Source organism: Panthera tigris, chromosome C1 (assembly GCF_018350195.1).
Source record: "Panthera tigris isolate Pti1 chromosome C1, P.tigris_Pti1_mat1.1, whole genome shotgun sequence".
Classification (NCBI taxonomy): domain Eukaryota; kingdom Metazoa; phylum Chordata; class Mammalia; order Carnivora; family Felidae; genus Panthera; species Panthera tigris.
In genome coordinates, this window is record NC_056667.1 from 110,381,635 (window position 1) to 110,395,928 (window position 14,294).

General features: G+C 38.4%; 1 protein-coding gene across 5 annotated transcripts in view; it reads left to right on the forward strand.

Annotated features, from left to right (window-relative positions):
* Positions 1-14,294, forward strand: part of IWS1 (interacts with SUPT6H, CTD assembly factor 1) — a 49,653-nt gene that overhangs the window by 12,240 nt on the left and 23,119 nt on the right. For 4 of the 5 annotated variants that reach the window (XR_006220604.1, XR_006220603.1, XM_042994185.1 and 1 more), the window contains exons 3-6: positions 4,959-6,108; positions 7,519-7,711; positions 8,250-8,307; positions 13,900-13,997. Coding sequence is in view for 3 of the 5 variants with exons in the window: in XM_042994185.1 (XP_042850119.1) it covers positions 4,959-6,108; positions 7,519-7,711; positions 8,250-8,307; positions 13,900-13,997 (1,499 nt within the window). In the remaining 2 variants the exon portion in view is untranslated. The remainder of the gene's footprint in view (positions 1-4,958; positions 6,109-7,518; positions 7,712-8,249; positions 8,308-13,899; positions 13,998-14,294) is intronic. The other variant, XM_042994186.1, reaches the window with a different exon arrangement.

A 14,294-nucleotide genomic window follows, 5' to 3' on the forward strand; every position in this document is an offset into this window, starting at 1 on the left:
GAGTTTGCTTCATCATTATGAACTTTTAAGCTTTGTGTACAATTTGCTTTTTCCACTTGTCATGAGGAGTGCTTTTGTTGATTATCTGATTCTAAGGTCAACCATCTTTTGACAGACAAAGGACACTGGTATATAGTTACATTTTATTATAATGCTAGCTGTAAAATTGGAGTTTTCTCAAAGTCAAAGCCTTGCAGCACTCCAGGAGCTACACTGGATTAACAGCATTGTGTAATTTTGTTGCCGGATTTCTTAGTTTCTTTCATACGCTAATAAAGATGATATGTATTGACAAACTCCCAAGATGGGGACTTCAGATGTATCTTCTGGAACTAAGAGCCAGTGAAACATGGTTTTGAAAATCTGTAGAAATTTCCTCATGATATTTTACTGTGTGACTTGGTGTTGGAATGTTTTACCAATTTATATTGGTAGTTTAGTATGCATGTTCAACAGTTTTGTTTGACTCTTCCAATGGATAAGAAAGAAACAAGTATCCTCAGTTTGGTTCTTTACAAGGATTTCTATTTAACGTTTATATACTTTGAAATTTACAAATTGATATTTCGCTTTATGACAGTTTTATCATTTACTTTGTAATTTTAAAACGTTAACCATCTCTCTGCACGTGTATTGGAGTATTGTGGCCTCGGTCCCTAAGGAGTGTGGTTACTATTTGTATGCTGAGACAAACAACCACATCATTCATTACGGGTAATTATTTGGATCTACAGTGTGAACGATTGTAAGCAGGAGGTATGAGGTATTATAGACGTTTGTAAAGCTTCTGAGAAACCTCAGAGTGGTCAATTTCCCTGGCAATTAGCAATTAGGGAATTTTTTAAATTATTAAGAACATGGCATTTAAATGGCAATTTCTACTATTGATTTGTTATATTCATACCTGACTTTTAAAGAACTGTATTTTGGATTTTTGAAGTTTGCAACTTAAACTAATTGTTGAAACCAGTCTAAAAATATTGAATATGGTCTTGATGACTTTTAAGCATAATTGCATCATCTCTAATGGATTCTTTTCCTAAATCCTGTGATGTAATTGCCTAAGTGAATTCTCTAACTTGAGTCTGTCGACTAGCACTTTCTTACTGCAGTAATTTCTCACTTTTTTGTCTTCACCATGTTACATATAATGAATAGACACCCAGTTTTTATGAAACTCCTCAAAAATTGATGAGAATTCATGTTTCACAATCCTTAATGTATGTAATGTCCTTGTCATGGTTGCTTGTTTTAGAATGTATACACCGTGTGTCTAGAAATCCAGGGTAGAGTGCAGCAGGTAAGTTTGAGGATGACTGTCCAGTTCTTGGTATCTCTTCCCTCTCTGGGATCGGCTCCCAATACTGTGTCCCTGCTGTGGCTGTAACCCAGTGAACACTGAGTCACAACATCTGATGTTGCCATGGCCAATTGGATCATCTGTCCTGGGAGGTTAAAATTTAGAGCCCAGAAGTTTGGCATGGTTAGAGTGAATCATGATATTGATTGTGCTCTAGCAGAAAAGTCCTCAACTTCCCTTTTCTAAGCTCTCTGAGCTGCCTTGGTTCCTACCCTTTCTGAGTCTTTAGTCAGTTGCACTTACATTCTGGGAATATTGTTCTTTTGTTTTTTTTCTGAAGATAAGCCAGAGATGGTTTCTGTTGCTTACAGCGAAAATAAATTGAGTCACACACAAACTGTTAGAATTCTGTCATAGGTGTGTCATGGGAAGCATTTCGAAAGCCGGTTATAGTTTTCCCTTTGCCTCCTGCTTTAGTGGCCTCTTCTGGTGCCTGTATGTCTCGCTTTCCCTCCTCAATAATCTCGTTAATTTTTTTTTTTTAACTCTGTCATTACAAACTAGTTGCAAATACTTGTTGTCTGCATACTTACTAAAGCCCAGTCTCCTATAGATCACTTCCTGTAGGCTTTCACAATATTGTGCATACCTTCATGACAGCACATACTACTTTATGTTGTTATGATACATTTGGCTGGTTCATAGAAAGCAGCTTCAGGCACTGAGACATGTTCATCCTTGACTCCTAGCACCTTGCACATAGTTAATTATTCCTCACTTTAAATTATAGTTGGCCCTTGGACAACATGGGTTTAAAGTGCGTGGCACCACTTGGGTGTATGTGTGTTTAACATTTTTTTTAATGTTTATTTACCTTAGAGAGAGAGACACAGACAGAGGCACTAGTTGAGGGGGGGCGGGGAGCAGAGAGAGGGAGACACAGAATCTGAAGCAGACTCCAGGCTCTGAGCTGTCAACATAGAGCCCATTGTGGGGCTTGAACTCATGGACCATGAGATCATGACCTGAGCTGAAGTCAGATGCTCAACGGACTAAGTCACCCAGGGACCCCTATATGTGTTTTGTTATTTTTTTTTTAATTTTTTTTTTTTAACATTTATTTATTATTGAGAGACAAAGATAGAGCATGAGCATGGGAGGGGTGGAGAGAGAGGGAGACAGAGTCTGAAGCAGGCTCCAGGTTCCAGCTGTCAGCACAGAGCCCGATGTTGGACTCGGACTCTCAAACTGCGAGATCATGACCCCAGCTGAAGTCGGACACTTAACTGACTGAGCTACCCAGGCGCCCCTATGTTTTTGTTTTTAATAAATACAGTGCTTAAATGTATTTTTTCTTCCTTATGATTTTCTTTTTTTTTAGTTTTTTAGTTTTTAGTATTATTTTTTTTAAGTAAGCTTCACACCTAGTGCGGAGCCCACTGTGGGGTTTGAACTACGATCCTGAGATCAAGGCCCAAGCTGACTGAGATCAAGAGTCAGATGCTTAACTGACTGAGCCACCCAAGCTCCCCCTTAACGATTTTCTTTAATAGCACTTTTCTCTAGCTTACTTTATTTTAAGAAATAGTATACAAAATATATAACATACTAAAAATATGTGGTAATTGACAGTTTAAGTTATGAGTAAGGCTTCTAGGCAGCAGTAGGCTAATTAGTTAAGTTTTGGGAAGTCAGTAGTTACAAATTTCAACTGTGGGGGGGTGGTCAGCACCTCTGACATTCCTCTCCCATGTTGTTCAAGGGTCAGATGTATTCCCACTTGGTGTATATATACCAGAATCCATTCTGTGCTCTGAAGATACCTCAATGAAGAAAACAGGCCAAAAATGCCTGCCTTCTTAAGACTTACATTCTAAATTATATTTTCATAGTTAAAGACCATTAAGATAGTTTTTCAAGTAGACTTTTAGCAATATATGGAGTATTGTACTGTAGTGCAAGAGTCTGTGTTACTTTTCCTGTCCTTATATCACATTTTATAAACACCTATTTTAATGGGATAATAGGATATATGGCTGGGAAGGAATCCAGTGCTGTGCTGAATGCCCAGTGCTAAAGAAAAGTGCCTGTAGGAAACTTGAAAAGTTTATGATTTTAGAAAGTTTCCTGCACATGTTTTATTTGAATAAATATGTTCAGCAATTATTCTTTATTTGGAATGCTATGCTGTCGAGATGGTCCTAAAATATGGACAGAAAAAAACCCCTCAAACTTAGGCTTCAAAGCTTGTTGTATAATGTTTTGTAGTCTATCACAGCATACTTTAAATGAGCTGGAGGCAAGTTAAAGGACAAGTTTTATGAAGACTTTTTCTTGCCATTTATCTTGTCACTGAATTATTTCATAGCATGCTGGTGGGCATAAACATTATTAAAAATTCTTTGCTCCTTGAAAACTCATCTCTGGTAATCTCAGGTAATGTCAAGTCATATATTCTAAAGAGAAATATTTGGCTCAGAACATTTTTAATGGGGAAAAGTCACAGAAACACTTTCACTTTTTAAAACAATATTAATCACCATGTTATGGAAAGTTCAAATACTAGATGAGAAAAAATCTCCCAGATCCCAGTTACTAGTATTTTGGTGTATATATAATTTTATATCTTGTTCTTTACATTTGGAAAAATGTAGTTCTAATATACATATATCAAGTTCATACTCTCTGTTCTCAGATTATTTCTCTTAACATTATGTTGCTATAGTTATATCACATTTTTCCTAAAACTTAAACTTTTGTACCAGGATTACTAGGTGTATGACCCAGGCTGCTCCAAGCCTCAGTTTTGTTATTGTGAAAAGTACTGTTGTGAGGAGTAAATGAACTAGCAGGAGAGAGCCGCCTGGGAGTTGGGCTCTTACTAGGTGCTTAGTCGGTGTGAACTAACTACCCCTCTCCTTGTTTGTTCAGATTCTCCTGGGAGAGTATGCCCTGCATATCATTTCGCCCTTAAAGTTTCATAGTTTTTTTTCTTAAAATAATTTTAACTTTATAGAACCCAAGAATGTTTAAGAAGAACTTGGGTACATGTAGGGGCGCCTGGGTGGCTCAGTTGGTTAAGCGTCTGACTTCAGTTCAGGTCTGATCTCATGGCTTGTGGGTCCGAGCCCTGCATTGGTCTCTGTGCTGACAGCTCGGAGCCTGGAGCCTGCTTCAAGGTTCTGTGTCTCCCTCTCTCTGCTGCTCACCCCTTCCCTCTCTCCCTCCCCCCACCCCTTTCTCTCTCTCTTAGTATTAAATATTAAAAAAAAAAAAAAGTTGGGTACATGTTTGCTTGTATTTCTGTGAAAAATACATTTTTAGGAGCTAGAATTATGTGGAAAAGTCAGGCTTTTTGGGGGGGGGGGGCTAGCTTTTCAAGATATAAGCCTCCTGTATAGTAATCTGGTGGCATGCTTTACACGTTTGTTTTGCTGAAAACTGGTTATCTTTTCCCATTATGGGATCTAAACCATGTTAGCCATTTCACAGGTAGATGGTCTTCTTTAAAGTGGGGTGTTTCTATATAGGTGTGGAACAAGAATTTTTTTTGACGTGTGCATATTCCTGTATTTGAAAAAATGTTGAGAAATTTTAACATTTCTCTACTAAACGTTTTTCTTGCACTTTACTAATTTTTTCGCCCTTGACATTTTAGAATGAACCTAGTGATCGAGAGGATGGCCTCAACAAAAGACATCATGTGACGGATTCTGAGAATGATGACCCCTCAAACCTTAATGCCAGTGACTCTGAAAGTGAGGAGCTTCAAAGGCAAAAGGACAGTGACTCTGAATCTGAGGAGCATGCAGAGCCTGTTGCAAGTGATTCTGAAAATGAGGACACTCATCAGCGTGCGAGTGACTCTGAGAGTGAGGAGACCAGGAAGCTACCTGTCAGTGATTCGGAAAATGAAGACCTTCTTAATGGGCACGCAACTGATTCAGAAAATGAAGATGTTAGAAAGCATCCTGCCAGTGATTCAGAGATGGAAGAGCTCCCCAAAAGTCCTGCTAGTGACTCTGAAACAGAGGATGTTCTAAAACCTCAAATCAGTGACTCCGAGAGTGAAGAGCCCCCACAGCACCAGGCCAGTGATTCCGAAAACGAGGAGCTTCCCAAGCCTAGAATTAGTGATTCGGAAAGTGAGGAGCTTCCTAAGCCTCGGGTCAGTGACTCAGAGAATGAGGAGCCTCAGAGGACTCAGGCCAGCGACTCGGAAAATGAGGAGCTTCCCAAACCCCGTGTCAGTGACTCAGAAAGTGAGGACCCACCACGGCACCAAGCCAGTGACTCAGAAAATGAGGAGCTTCCCAAACCCCGTGTCAGTGACTCGGAAAGTGAGGGACCCCCACAGCACCAAGCCAGCGACTCAGAAAATGAGGAGCTCCCCAAACCCCGTGTCAGTGACTCGGAAAGTGAGGACCCCCCAAGGAACCAGGCCAGTGATTCAGAAAACGAGGAGCTTCCCAAGCCCCGAGTCAGTGACTCTGAGAGCGAGGAGCCTCAGAAGGGACCCGCCAGTGATTCTGAAACTGAGGATGCCTCCAGGCACAAACAGAAGCCAGAGTCGGACGAGGACAGCGATGGGGAGAACAAGGGAGAGGATGCAGAAATGCAGAATGACTCATTTCGTTCAGATAGCCATATAGACAGAAAAAGGATCCAGAGTTCAGACAGTGAGGAGGAGGAACCCAAAAGGCCAAAAATTGACAGTGACGAAGATGAAGAAAAAGTCGGGGAAGAGGAGAAAGTAGCAAAGCGAAAAGCTGCTGTGCTTTCTGACAGTGAAGATGAAGAGAAAGCATGTAAGGATGCTTCCTTTTTTGAACTGTTTGTGCATAGTTTTCATTCTTGTCTGAGCTTGTGACTGTGAAGCTCTGTGTGTTTCTGAAATGTTAGATCTCTACTATCTCATTCAACTTGATATTCTAAAATATCACTAAGACACTAGTTTTGCTTGGTTTTCAGGGGCCGATCTTAGTATTAAATTGGCTTTGAGTTGTTTAGGAGCATTGGTTAAGGTCTTACTGGTTCAAAACAGTAAACTAATGGAGTTTCAATGGGAATATGAAAGATAGTTTTCTGTGGGGAAGAGTAATATTTCAAAGAAATCTGTTTATGTGCAAACCCAGCTGGATGCAGACTTGGCTGTGGATCTGACAGTTAATCCGTTAGATCCCATGTGGATAGTGACTGAGCTCCCATGGGTACCTGTCTTGTTAAACATCGTCAGATAGTTGCCAAATACAAGGAAGTTTGTGAGGGACTGTATTTAGAGACTCTGTGTCTCTTTCCAGTTTTTGCTAGCTGGGCCCCTATTTTCATGGATAATAGTTTTCACTTCATTACTTTTTTTTAATGTTTATTTATTTTAAGAGAGCATGAGCAGGGGAGGGGCAGAGAGAAAGGGAGGGAGAGAATCCAAAGCAGGCTCCGCACTGTCAGCGCAGAGCCTGATGTAGGACTCGACCTCACGAGTGAGAAATCATGACCTGTGAAATCATGACCTGAGCCGAAATCAAGAGTCAGACACTTAACGACTGAGCCACCCGGGCACCCCTTGATTACTTTTTTATGAAACTTACTTTTGAGTGGGGAGAAGACATATTCCATTATAACCTGGCAGTTATAGGAGAAGGAAAAAGAGCCTCACACATGTGCCAGTTAGTTTACTGGGGGAGATGAGAAATTCCAAACCGACCAGTGATGATCAGGAAGTAAGGGGATTCCATAAAAGAATATCTAAACCTTTTCAGTGCTGCTAATACTCAGCAAAATAGAAGGGACTCTAATTCTGCATATCATTGCAGTCTTCAGTTTTTCTGTTCCCCCAAAGGAAAGGTGCCTATTGATGCCCACTTTTATGTTGACAATTTCGTTCTTCATCTTCTGGCCCCTTTTTCCTAAACAATAACAGATAATTGTAATATGACTCTGAACCTTTTAGTACCGTTCTTTTTAAATAATGTATTTATTTAGTTTCTGCACCCAGCATGGGGCTCCAGCTCATGACTCGGGTCAAGAGTCTCTTGCTCCTCTGACTGAGCCAGCCAGGTGCCCCTAGTTATTTTTCTTTTTAATTATTATTCTAAGCTGTGTGTTAGGAGCCCTTTGATTTTTGCTGAGTACTGCCATTTTAAAAGCACCTGTTATTCTTAGTAATACCATGATCGTGACAAATAAGATTAAGGATATTTTGAACTTTTTTTTCACAGCAGCGAAGAAGAGTCGGGTTGTCTCTGATGCAGATGACTCTGACAGTGATGTTGTATCAGATAAACCAGGCAAGAGAGAGAAGACTCTAGCTTCTGACAGTGAAGAAGAAGCAGGAAAAGAAGAATTGTCTGATAAGAAGAACGAAGAGAAGGATCTGTTTGGGAGTGATAGTGAGTCGGGGAACGAAGAAGAGTAAGTGACAGCATAACGTGAGTTTTCAAGGGTACATATGAGGTGGTAGAGAGGGGTTTGTCTTTTAAGTTTTTTAAACTTGTATTAAAATTTTATTGGGAGGTGATTCAGTATATCCTGCCCGATTGCATGATTTTGGGGGATTCAGGATTTCAGTTCCTGAACTATTGTTATGTACTATAACATAGATGAATCTCAGAATATTAAGTGAAAGAAAAAGAGGACATGTCTGATTCCACTTATGTGAAGTTCAAGAGCAGGCAAAATTAATCTGTGATGACGGCAATCAGAATGGTGGTTGGCTTTAAGATGTTCATGTAGGGGACTGACTGTAAAGGGATGAACTTTCTGGAGAGATCAAGTTGTTCTATATTTTGATTAGGGTAATGGCTATGTGAATGTTGTCTTTTCTCAAAACCCACTGAAACAGACACTTGGATCTGCACATTTTATGATACGTAAATTGTATCTTGTTAGAAAAAGATTTTGTGGTTCCTGTGTAAATGAGAAGAAAGCAAATGATTTCCTTCTCTTCTAGAAATCTTATTGCAGACATATTTGGAGAATCTGGTGATGAAGAGGAAGAAGAATTTACAGTAAGTATAAGATGGAGATATTTCTTTAACTATGCTCTTTCTATTTCTGTGACAGTGGTTCCCAAATAGGTAATTCCAATAAGTAGAAATAAACAGGTATGTAAAGGCACCTGAGTAGCTCAATCGAGCATCGGACTTCAGCTCAGCTCATGATCTTGAGGTTTGTGAGTTCAGGATCATTGCTGTCAGCCTGTCAATGCAGAACCCGCTTCAGATCCCCCGTGCCCCTCTCTGCCCCTCCCCTGCTTGCGCTCTCTCAATAATAAATGTTTTTAAAAAAAAAAAAAAAAAAAGTGTGTATTCAGTAGAAAAATCGAGAAGAAAGGATTCAGAAAGTGGAATAAAAGTGTATACAGAGGCATAGAAGGAAAGTAACAGGCAAAATTGACTTAATTGGGAGGAACATGTTAAGAGACGACAGAAGGTACGTTATAATGCTGAAGAGAAGGATTCACAGTACTTATAGAACTTGTGATTCTAGCAATGGTAGGCTAGGTAATTTGGACCAACCCTTCTGCTAAGGACAACTAGAAAAGCTAGACAAAATACTTAAAACTCTCATTAGCAGAGGAATAAGGTAACAAAGAATTACTAAGCCCAAAGCTAGCAAAAGACAGATACCTAAACAGGTAAGCTCAGACTGGGTGTCTTATGTAAGAGATGAATCACTGGGTTCTGCTCCTGAAACCAAGACTACACTGTATGTTAACTAACTTGAGAATAAAAAAATAACAAAATAATTTTAAAAATGAACAGTTAAAAAAGAAAAGAGATAAGCTTAGCATTTAAAATGCTTTTTCTGGGATGTTTGCCTGTTCATGCTGAGAGGCTAGTCATATTTTAAAAAGAATTTTTTTTTAATGTTTGTTTATATTTGAGAGAGAGAGAATGGAAAGGGTCAGAGAGAGAAGGAGACACAGAATCTGAAGCAGGCTCCAGGCTCTGAACTGTCAGCAAAGAGCCCATTGTGGTCCTCAAACTCACGAATCGCGAAATCATGATCTGAGCCGAAGTCGGATGTTCAACCAACTGAGCCACCCAGGTGCCCCGAGGTTGGTCATATTTTTGACAGTTTCTGGGCTCAAGAGACAGTATTTGGAGGTCAGAGCCTGCTGAGGTTAGGAGACCCTTGAAAACCTCATGCTCTTAACTCTTGCCTAATGCTCTCAGGCACCTGACATATGTAAACAAATCCCTTCAGGACAAAGGTAGCATCATCACAGGCCTCATTATTTCTGTAGTTTATCAGATATGCAGTGTGGTACCTAATTGTCAATAAGTTAAAAAGAAACAATGGTGACATCAGACAATAGAAATAGACCTTGAGGCTCTAGATAATAAGAATTTTAGATGTTGCCTTAAAAAAAAGCTCTTCAGGGAGGTAAAAGGTAAGAAATTTTGTCAGAGCAAACAATGAGAACTGAGTAGAAATTCTGAAACTGTAAAATTACAGTAACTGAAATTAATTCCATGGATGAGTTTAACAACAGATTAGATTTATTCGAAAAGGAGTGAACTGATGGATGATAGGTTAGAAGGAGCGATTTAGAATGAAGAATTAAGATATGTAAAAGAATAAAATGTAAATTATACATGAGAAGGTTTAACATAGGTTGAATCTTAGGAGAGGAAAAAAATGTATGTGGCAGAAGCAGTAAAGGAAATGATACATAAAGCTAGAGATTCTAGAAGTACAAATTATGAGCAGGATAAATGCAATGATATGATGAAACCTACACCTAAATACATCATAGTAGAATTGCAAGAAACCAAAAAAGACTGGGAAATATTAAAAGTAGCCAGAGGGGGAAAATACTACATTCAGAGAGGCAAAGATTAGACTGTAACAGCTGACTTCTTAGTAGAAACAGTAGAATCCAATAATTTCAAACTCAGTGTTCTGTTATAGTCAGCAAAAATATTTGTCAGGAATGAAGATTCCCTCCTAGTTCATCTTACCAGTATACCAATGGAAGGAGATAGGAAAGGCAGAAAATCTCAGGTGGAAGGTCAAGGACTCAGGGAGGAAAAAAGCAACAAAAGTATGTGGGTAAATCTAAATGAGTATTGATGCTACAAAAAAAAGTCCTGTCTAGTGTAGGTTAAAATATGTATAAAATTTCAAACGTGTGACAGCAGTAACAAATTGGGAATGGACATGGTCTTTACAGATAAGTAAAAGGATGTCAGTAGACTTTGCATTGTAATCTCTGAAGCAACCACTAAGACAACTAATAGAATGTGTAGCCTCCAACCTAAGGAGGAAAAGATGGAATAGTAAAAGCTAATCCAAAAGAAGGCAAGAGAAAAAAAAAAAAGAGGTATAGAACAGGGGACGATTGGAAAGTAGTATATGGTAAAGGTAACAGATTTAAGCTTTGATAACATCTTTGATTATATTCAGTTGAAATGTATCAAGTGCTCCAATTAAAGCACAGAGATGGTCAGACTGGATTTTACAAAATAGCTATATACGCATTTCAAGATTCATATGAAACAGAAGATAAAAGTTGAAAATAAAAGAATGGAAAAAGATACTCTATGAACACTAATCAGAAGAAAACTGGCACAGGATATGGATATCAGAGAGACAGACTTTGATCAAGGCAGAAAAACATTTGAGATAAAGAGGGTCACTTTGTAATAAAAAGTTTTTAAAATTGTGTATATATACTACGACGGCTGAAATGTATGTACACAACAAAAGTTGACAGCTGCAAAGAGAAATACACAAATCTGTTTCTGAGTGGAATGTAGCCAATAGAACAAGCAGACCAAAAAGCCACAGAAGAGTGTCTTTTTATGTAATCTGGATATGAATACAAATATAAAAGATTGATGATTGTAAAAGTTAAAATTATTTCCTATTCTTTGTCTTGCCTTTTCACATCCTTAATGGAGTCTTTTGATGAACAAGTTTTTAATTTTAATATAAATCAACTTTGCATGTCTTTTCCTTTATGGTGAAACTTTTTGAATTCCAAGAAAGTTTTGCTTATCCCTAAGGTCGTAAAGATACTCTCTTTGAATTATTCTCTAGAAGCTTGTTTTAACCTTTCACATTTAGTTGTACAATTCACCTGTAATGGATAATGGGTGTGTATGAGATAGAAGTCAAGGGGTCCCTGGCTGGCTCAGTCTGTGGAGCATGTGACTCTTAATCTCGGGGTCGTAAGTTTGAGCCCCATGTTGGATACAGAGATTAGTTAAAAATAAAATGTTTTAGGGGCACCTGGGTGGCTCAGTTGGTTAAGCGACTGACTTCGGCTTGGGTCATGATCTTGCAGTTGGTGAGTTTGAGCCCCGCGTTGGGCTCTGTGCTGACAGCTCAGAGCCTGGAGCCTTCTTCAGATTCTGTGTTTCCCCCTCTCTCTACCCCTCTCCTGCTCATGCTCTGTGTCTATCTCTCAATAATAAATAAAAGTTAAAAAAAAATTTTTTTTAAATAAATAAATAAATAAAATGTTTTAAAAAAGAAAAAAGTCAAGGTATATCCACCCCCCCCCCCCAATTTGGAATATCCAGTTGACCCAGATCATCCTTTCCTGCTCCTCTGTAGTGCTATCTTTGTCATTACATGTAGTGTCTATGATTTCCAGTCTGTCTCAGCAGTATCTTCTCTGTTCTCTTGGTCTCTTTATCCTTGTACTGTTAATATAGAACTGCTGATATTTGGTTGGATATGTCCTCTAAGCTTGTTATTCCTCAAGATTGCCTTGGCTTTTACTTTTTCCCATTCCCATATAAATTTTAAACCAAGCTTTTGCAAAAATTACAAAGTATAGCCAATGCTTTCTGAGTACAAAGCAGTGAAATTGGAACTTCATTACAAAATGAAACAAAATATCCTTGCCATCCAGAAATTTAAGATGTCCTTGTCAGGCTGCCTGGGTGGCTCAGTTGGTTTTGAGCATATGACTCTGGATTTCAGCTTGGATCATGATCCTAGGGTCATGGGATCGAGCCCTACATTGGGCTCCGTGCTGAGCATGGAACCTGCTTAAAAGATTCTCTCCCACTCCCCCTCTCCTTTACTCGCAGTCTCTCACTCAAAAAAAAAAAAGATTAAAGAAAAAAGACATGTTTGTTAAACAGGTCTTGCATTGAAACATCATTAATTACTAAAGCAAGAGAGTGAAACTAGATGAATTTAGAGTCTAAGATGGTAGCAGGATAGCAGAGTGAAGCTAAGGAAAATAGGAAGAATTCATTCAACAAATATTTGGGAACCTGTGTGCCAGGTTGTGTGGACATTGCTCTTGTGGAGCTCATACTCAGTTAAGCAGCGTTTTACAAGAATAAGATGTGTTTCTCTAGTTTGGAGAGTTAACGATCAGCTTGGTTATAGGTTGAGTTCAGTGAGAAAAACAGCATACTAGGTGAACCATTGGAAAGGTCTTTCTAAGTATGACGTGAAAATTAGAAGCTATAAAGAAAAGACTGACCATAAAAATAAAATAAAATATTATGCCTGGAAAACATTACCATAAACAAAACAAAACTGCAAATGTGAGGATTGTGCTGTCCCTGTCATTTACAGAGGGCTAATTTCCATAATTTTTATTTTATTATTTTTTTTAATGTTTATTTTTGAGAGAGAGAGAGAGACAAAGAGCACAAGTGGGGAAGGTGCAGAGAGAGAGAGAGAGAGAAGGACACAAGAGATTTTGAAGCAGGCTCCAGGCTCTGCGCTATCAGCACCGAGCCCAGCCTGGGGCTCAAACTCACAAACCGTGAGATCATAATCTGAGCTAAGTCAGATGGTTAACGGACTGAGCCACCCAGGCGCTAATTTCCCTAATTTTTAAAGAGCCTTTCCATACCAATAAGACAAAGCTCCAACAGGAAATGGACATAGGATATTGGGAGTTCCATAGAGAAAAAATTACAAATGGCTTTTAAACATGAAAAAAAAGGGCTCACCCTTACTCATGCAAAGAAAGATGCCTTTTAGTTTTCAGTCCAGATATTGGCACCTATTAATATTTGATAACCGGTGGTAGTGAGAAGCTGGGGAAACAGGTGTATTTATGCTTTGCTGGAAGGAGAGTTAATTAGTGTAACTTCTGTGGAAAGTGGAAAGTTTGGTATTTCACAAAATTTCAAATACATATACCTAAATGTCAGTGGCAAAACGTATAAACAAATTATAGTTGCAGTCATAGGGTGAAATAGTGTAAAGCCTTAAAAATGAGACTACTTTATGCCAATATGAATTGGTCTCCAGATTCTGTTGTTAAATGTGGAAAGTGCAGAACATTGTACTGTACCCAGTGTGTAGAGTATGCTGCCATTTATATAATAAAATGAGATAGTAAATACATATGTGTACAAATAAGTATATCAGTGTAGGCTTAGGCTATTTCTGGAAGGAGACCTAAGAAAACTAGTAACACTACCGTCTAGCGTGGGAGTCAGTTTTTTTGCTATATGCTTTTTGATACCTGTTTAATTTTTGTTCTTTGTGAATGTATTACCTTAAAAAGGCAAAACATTAAAAAAAAAAAAAAGGCAAAACATTTAAGAGCAGTTATACAGAAGAAAATCTGTAAGAAAGTTGTGATAACCCTGGCAAATTTACCTGGCCTTTAGGGTTTTAACCAAGAAGATTTGGAAGAGGAAAAAAGTGAAACCCAGGTAAAAGAAGCAGAAGATTCAGATTCTGATGATAACATAAAGAGAGGAAAACAGTAAGTTTGTTTTATTTTATTTTTTTAATTTGTTAAAGAGAACTTAAAAAATGAAGGTTAGAACCTATCAAACTTTGTTTTTTCTTATTTTGGTTCCTTATTAAGTGTAGGAAAGAACCTGTTCCATTTTTCTTTTACTTCTCTATATACAGTGCTGTCTGAAAATCTGTTTACTCTTGTTATTTTTTTCATTTGCCCTGTGCTCAGCTGTCTTGATTTGTGGGGTTATATGGTGTCACCTTCACCAAGTAAGCTCTTGACTTACTGAAAAATAACCTAATAATTAGAATACATTTT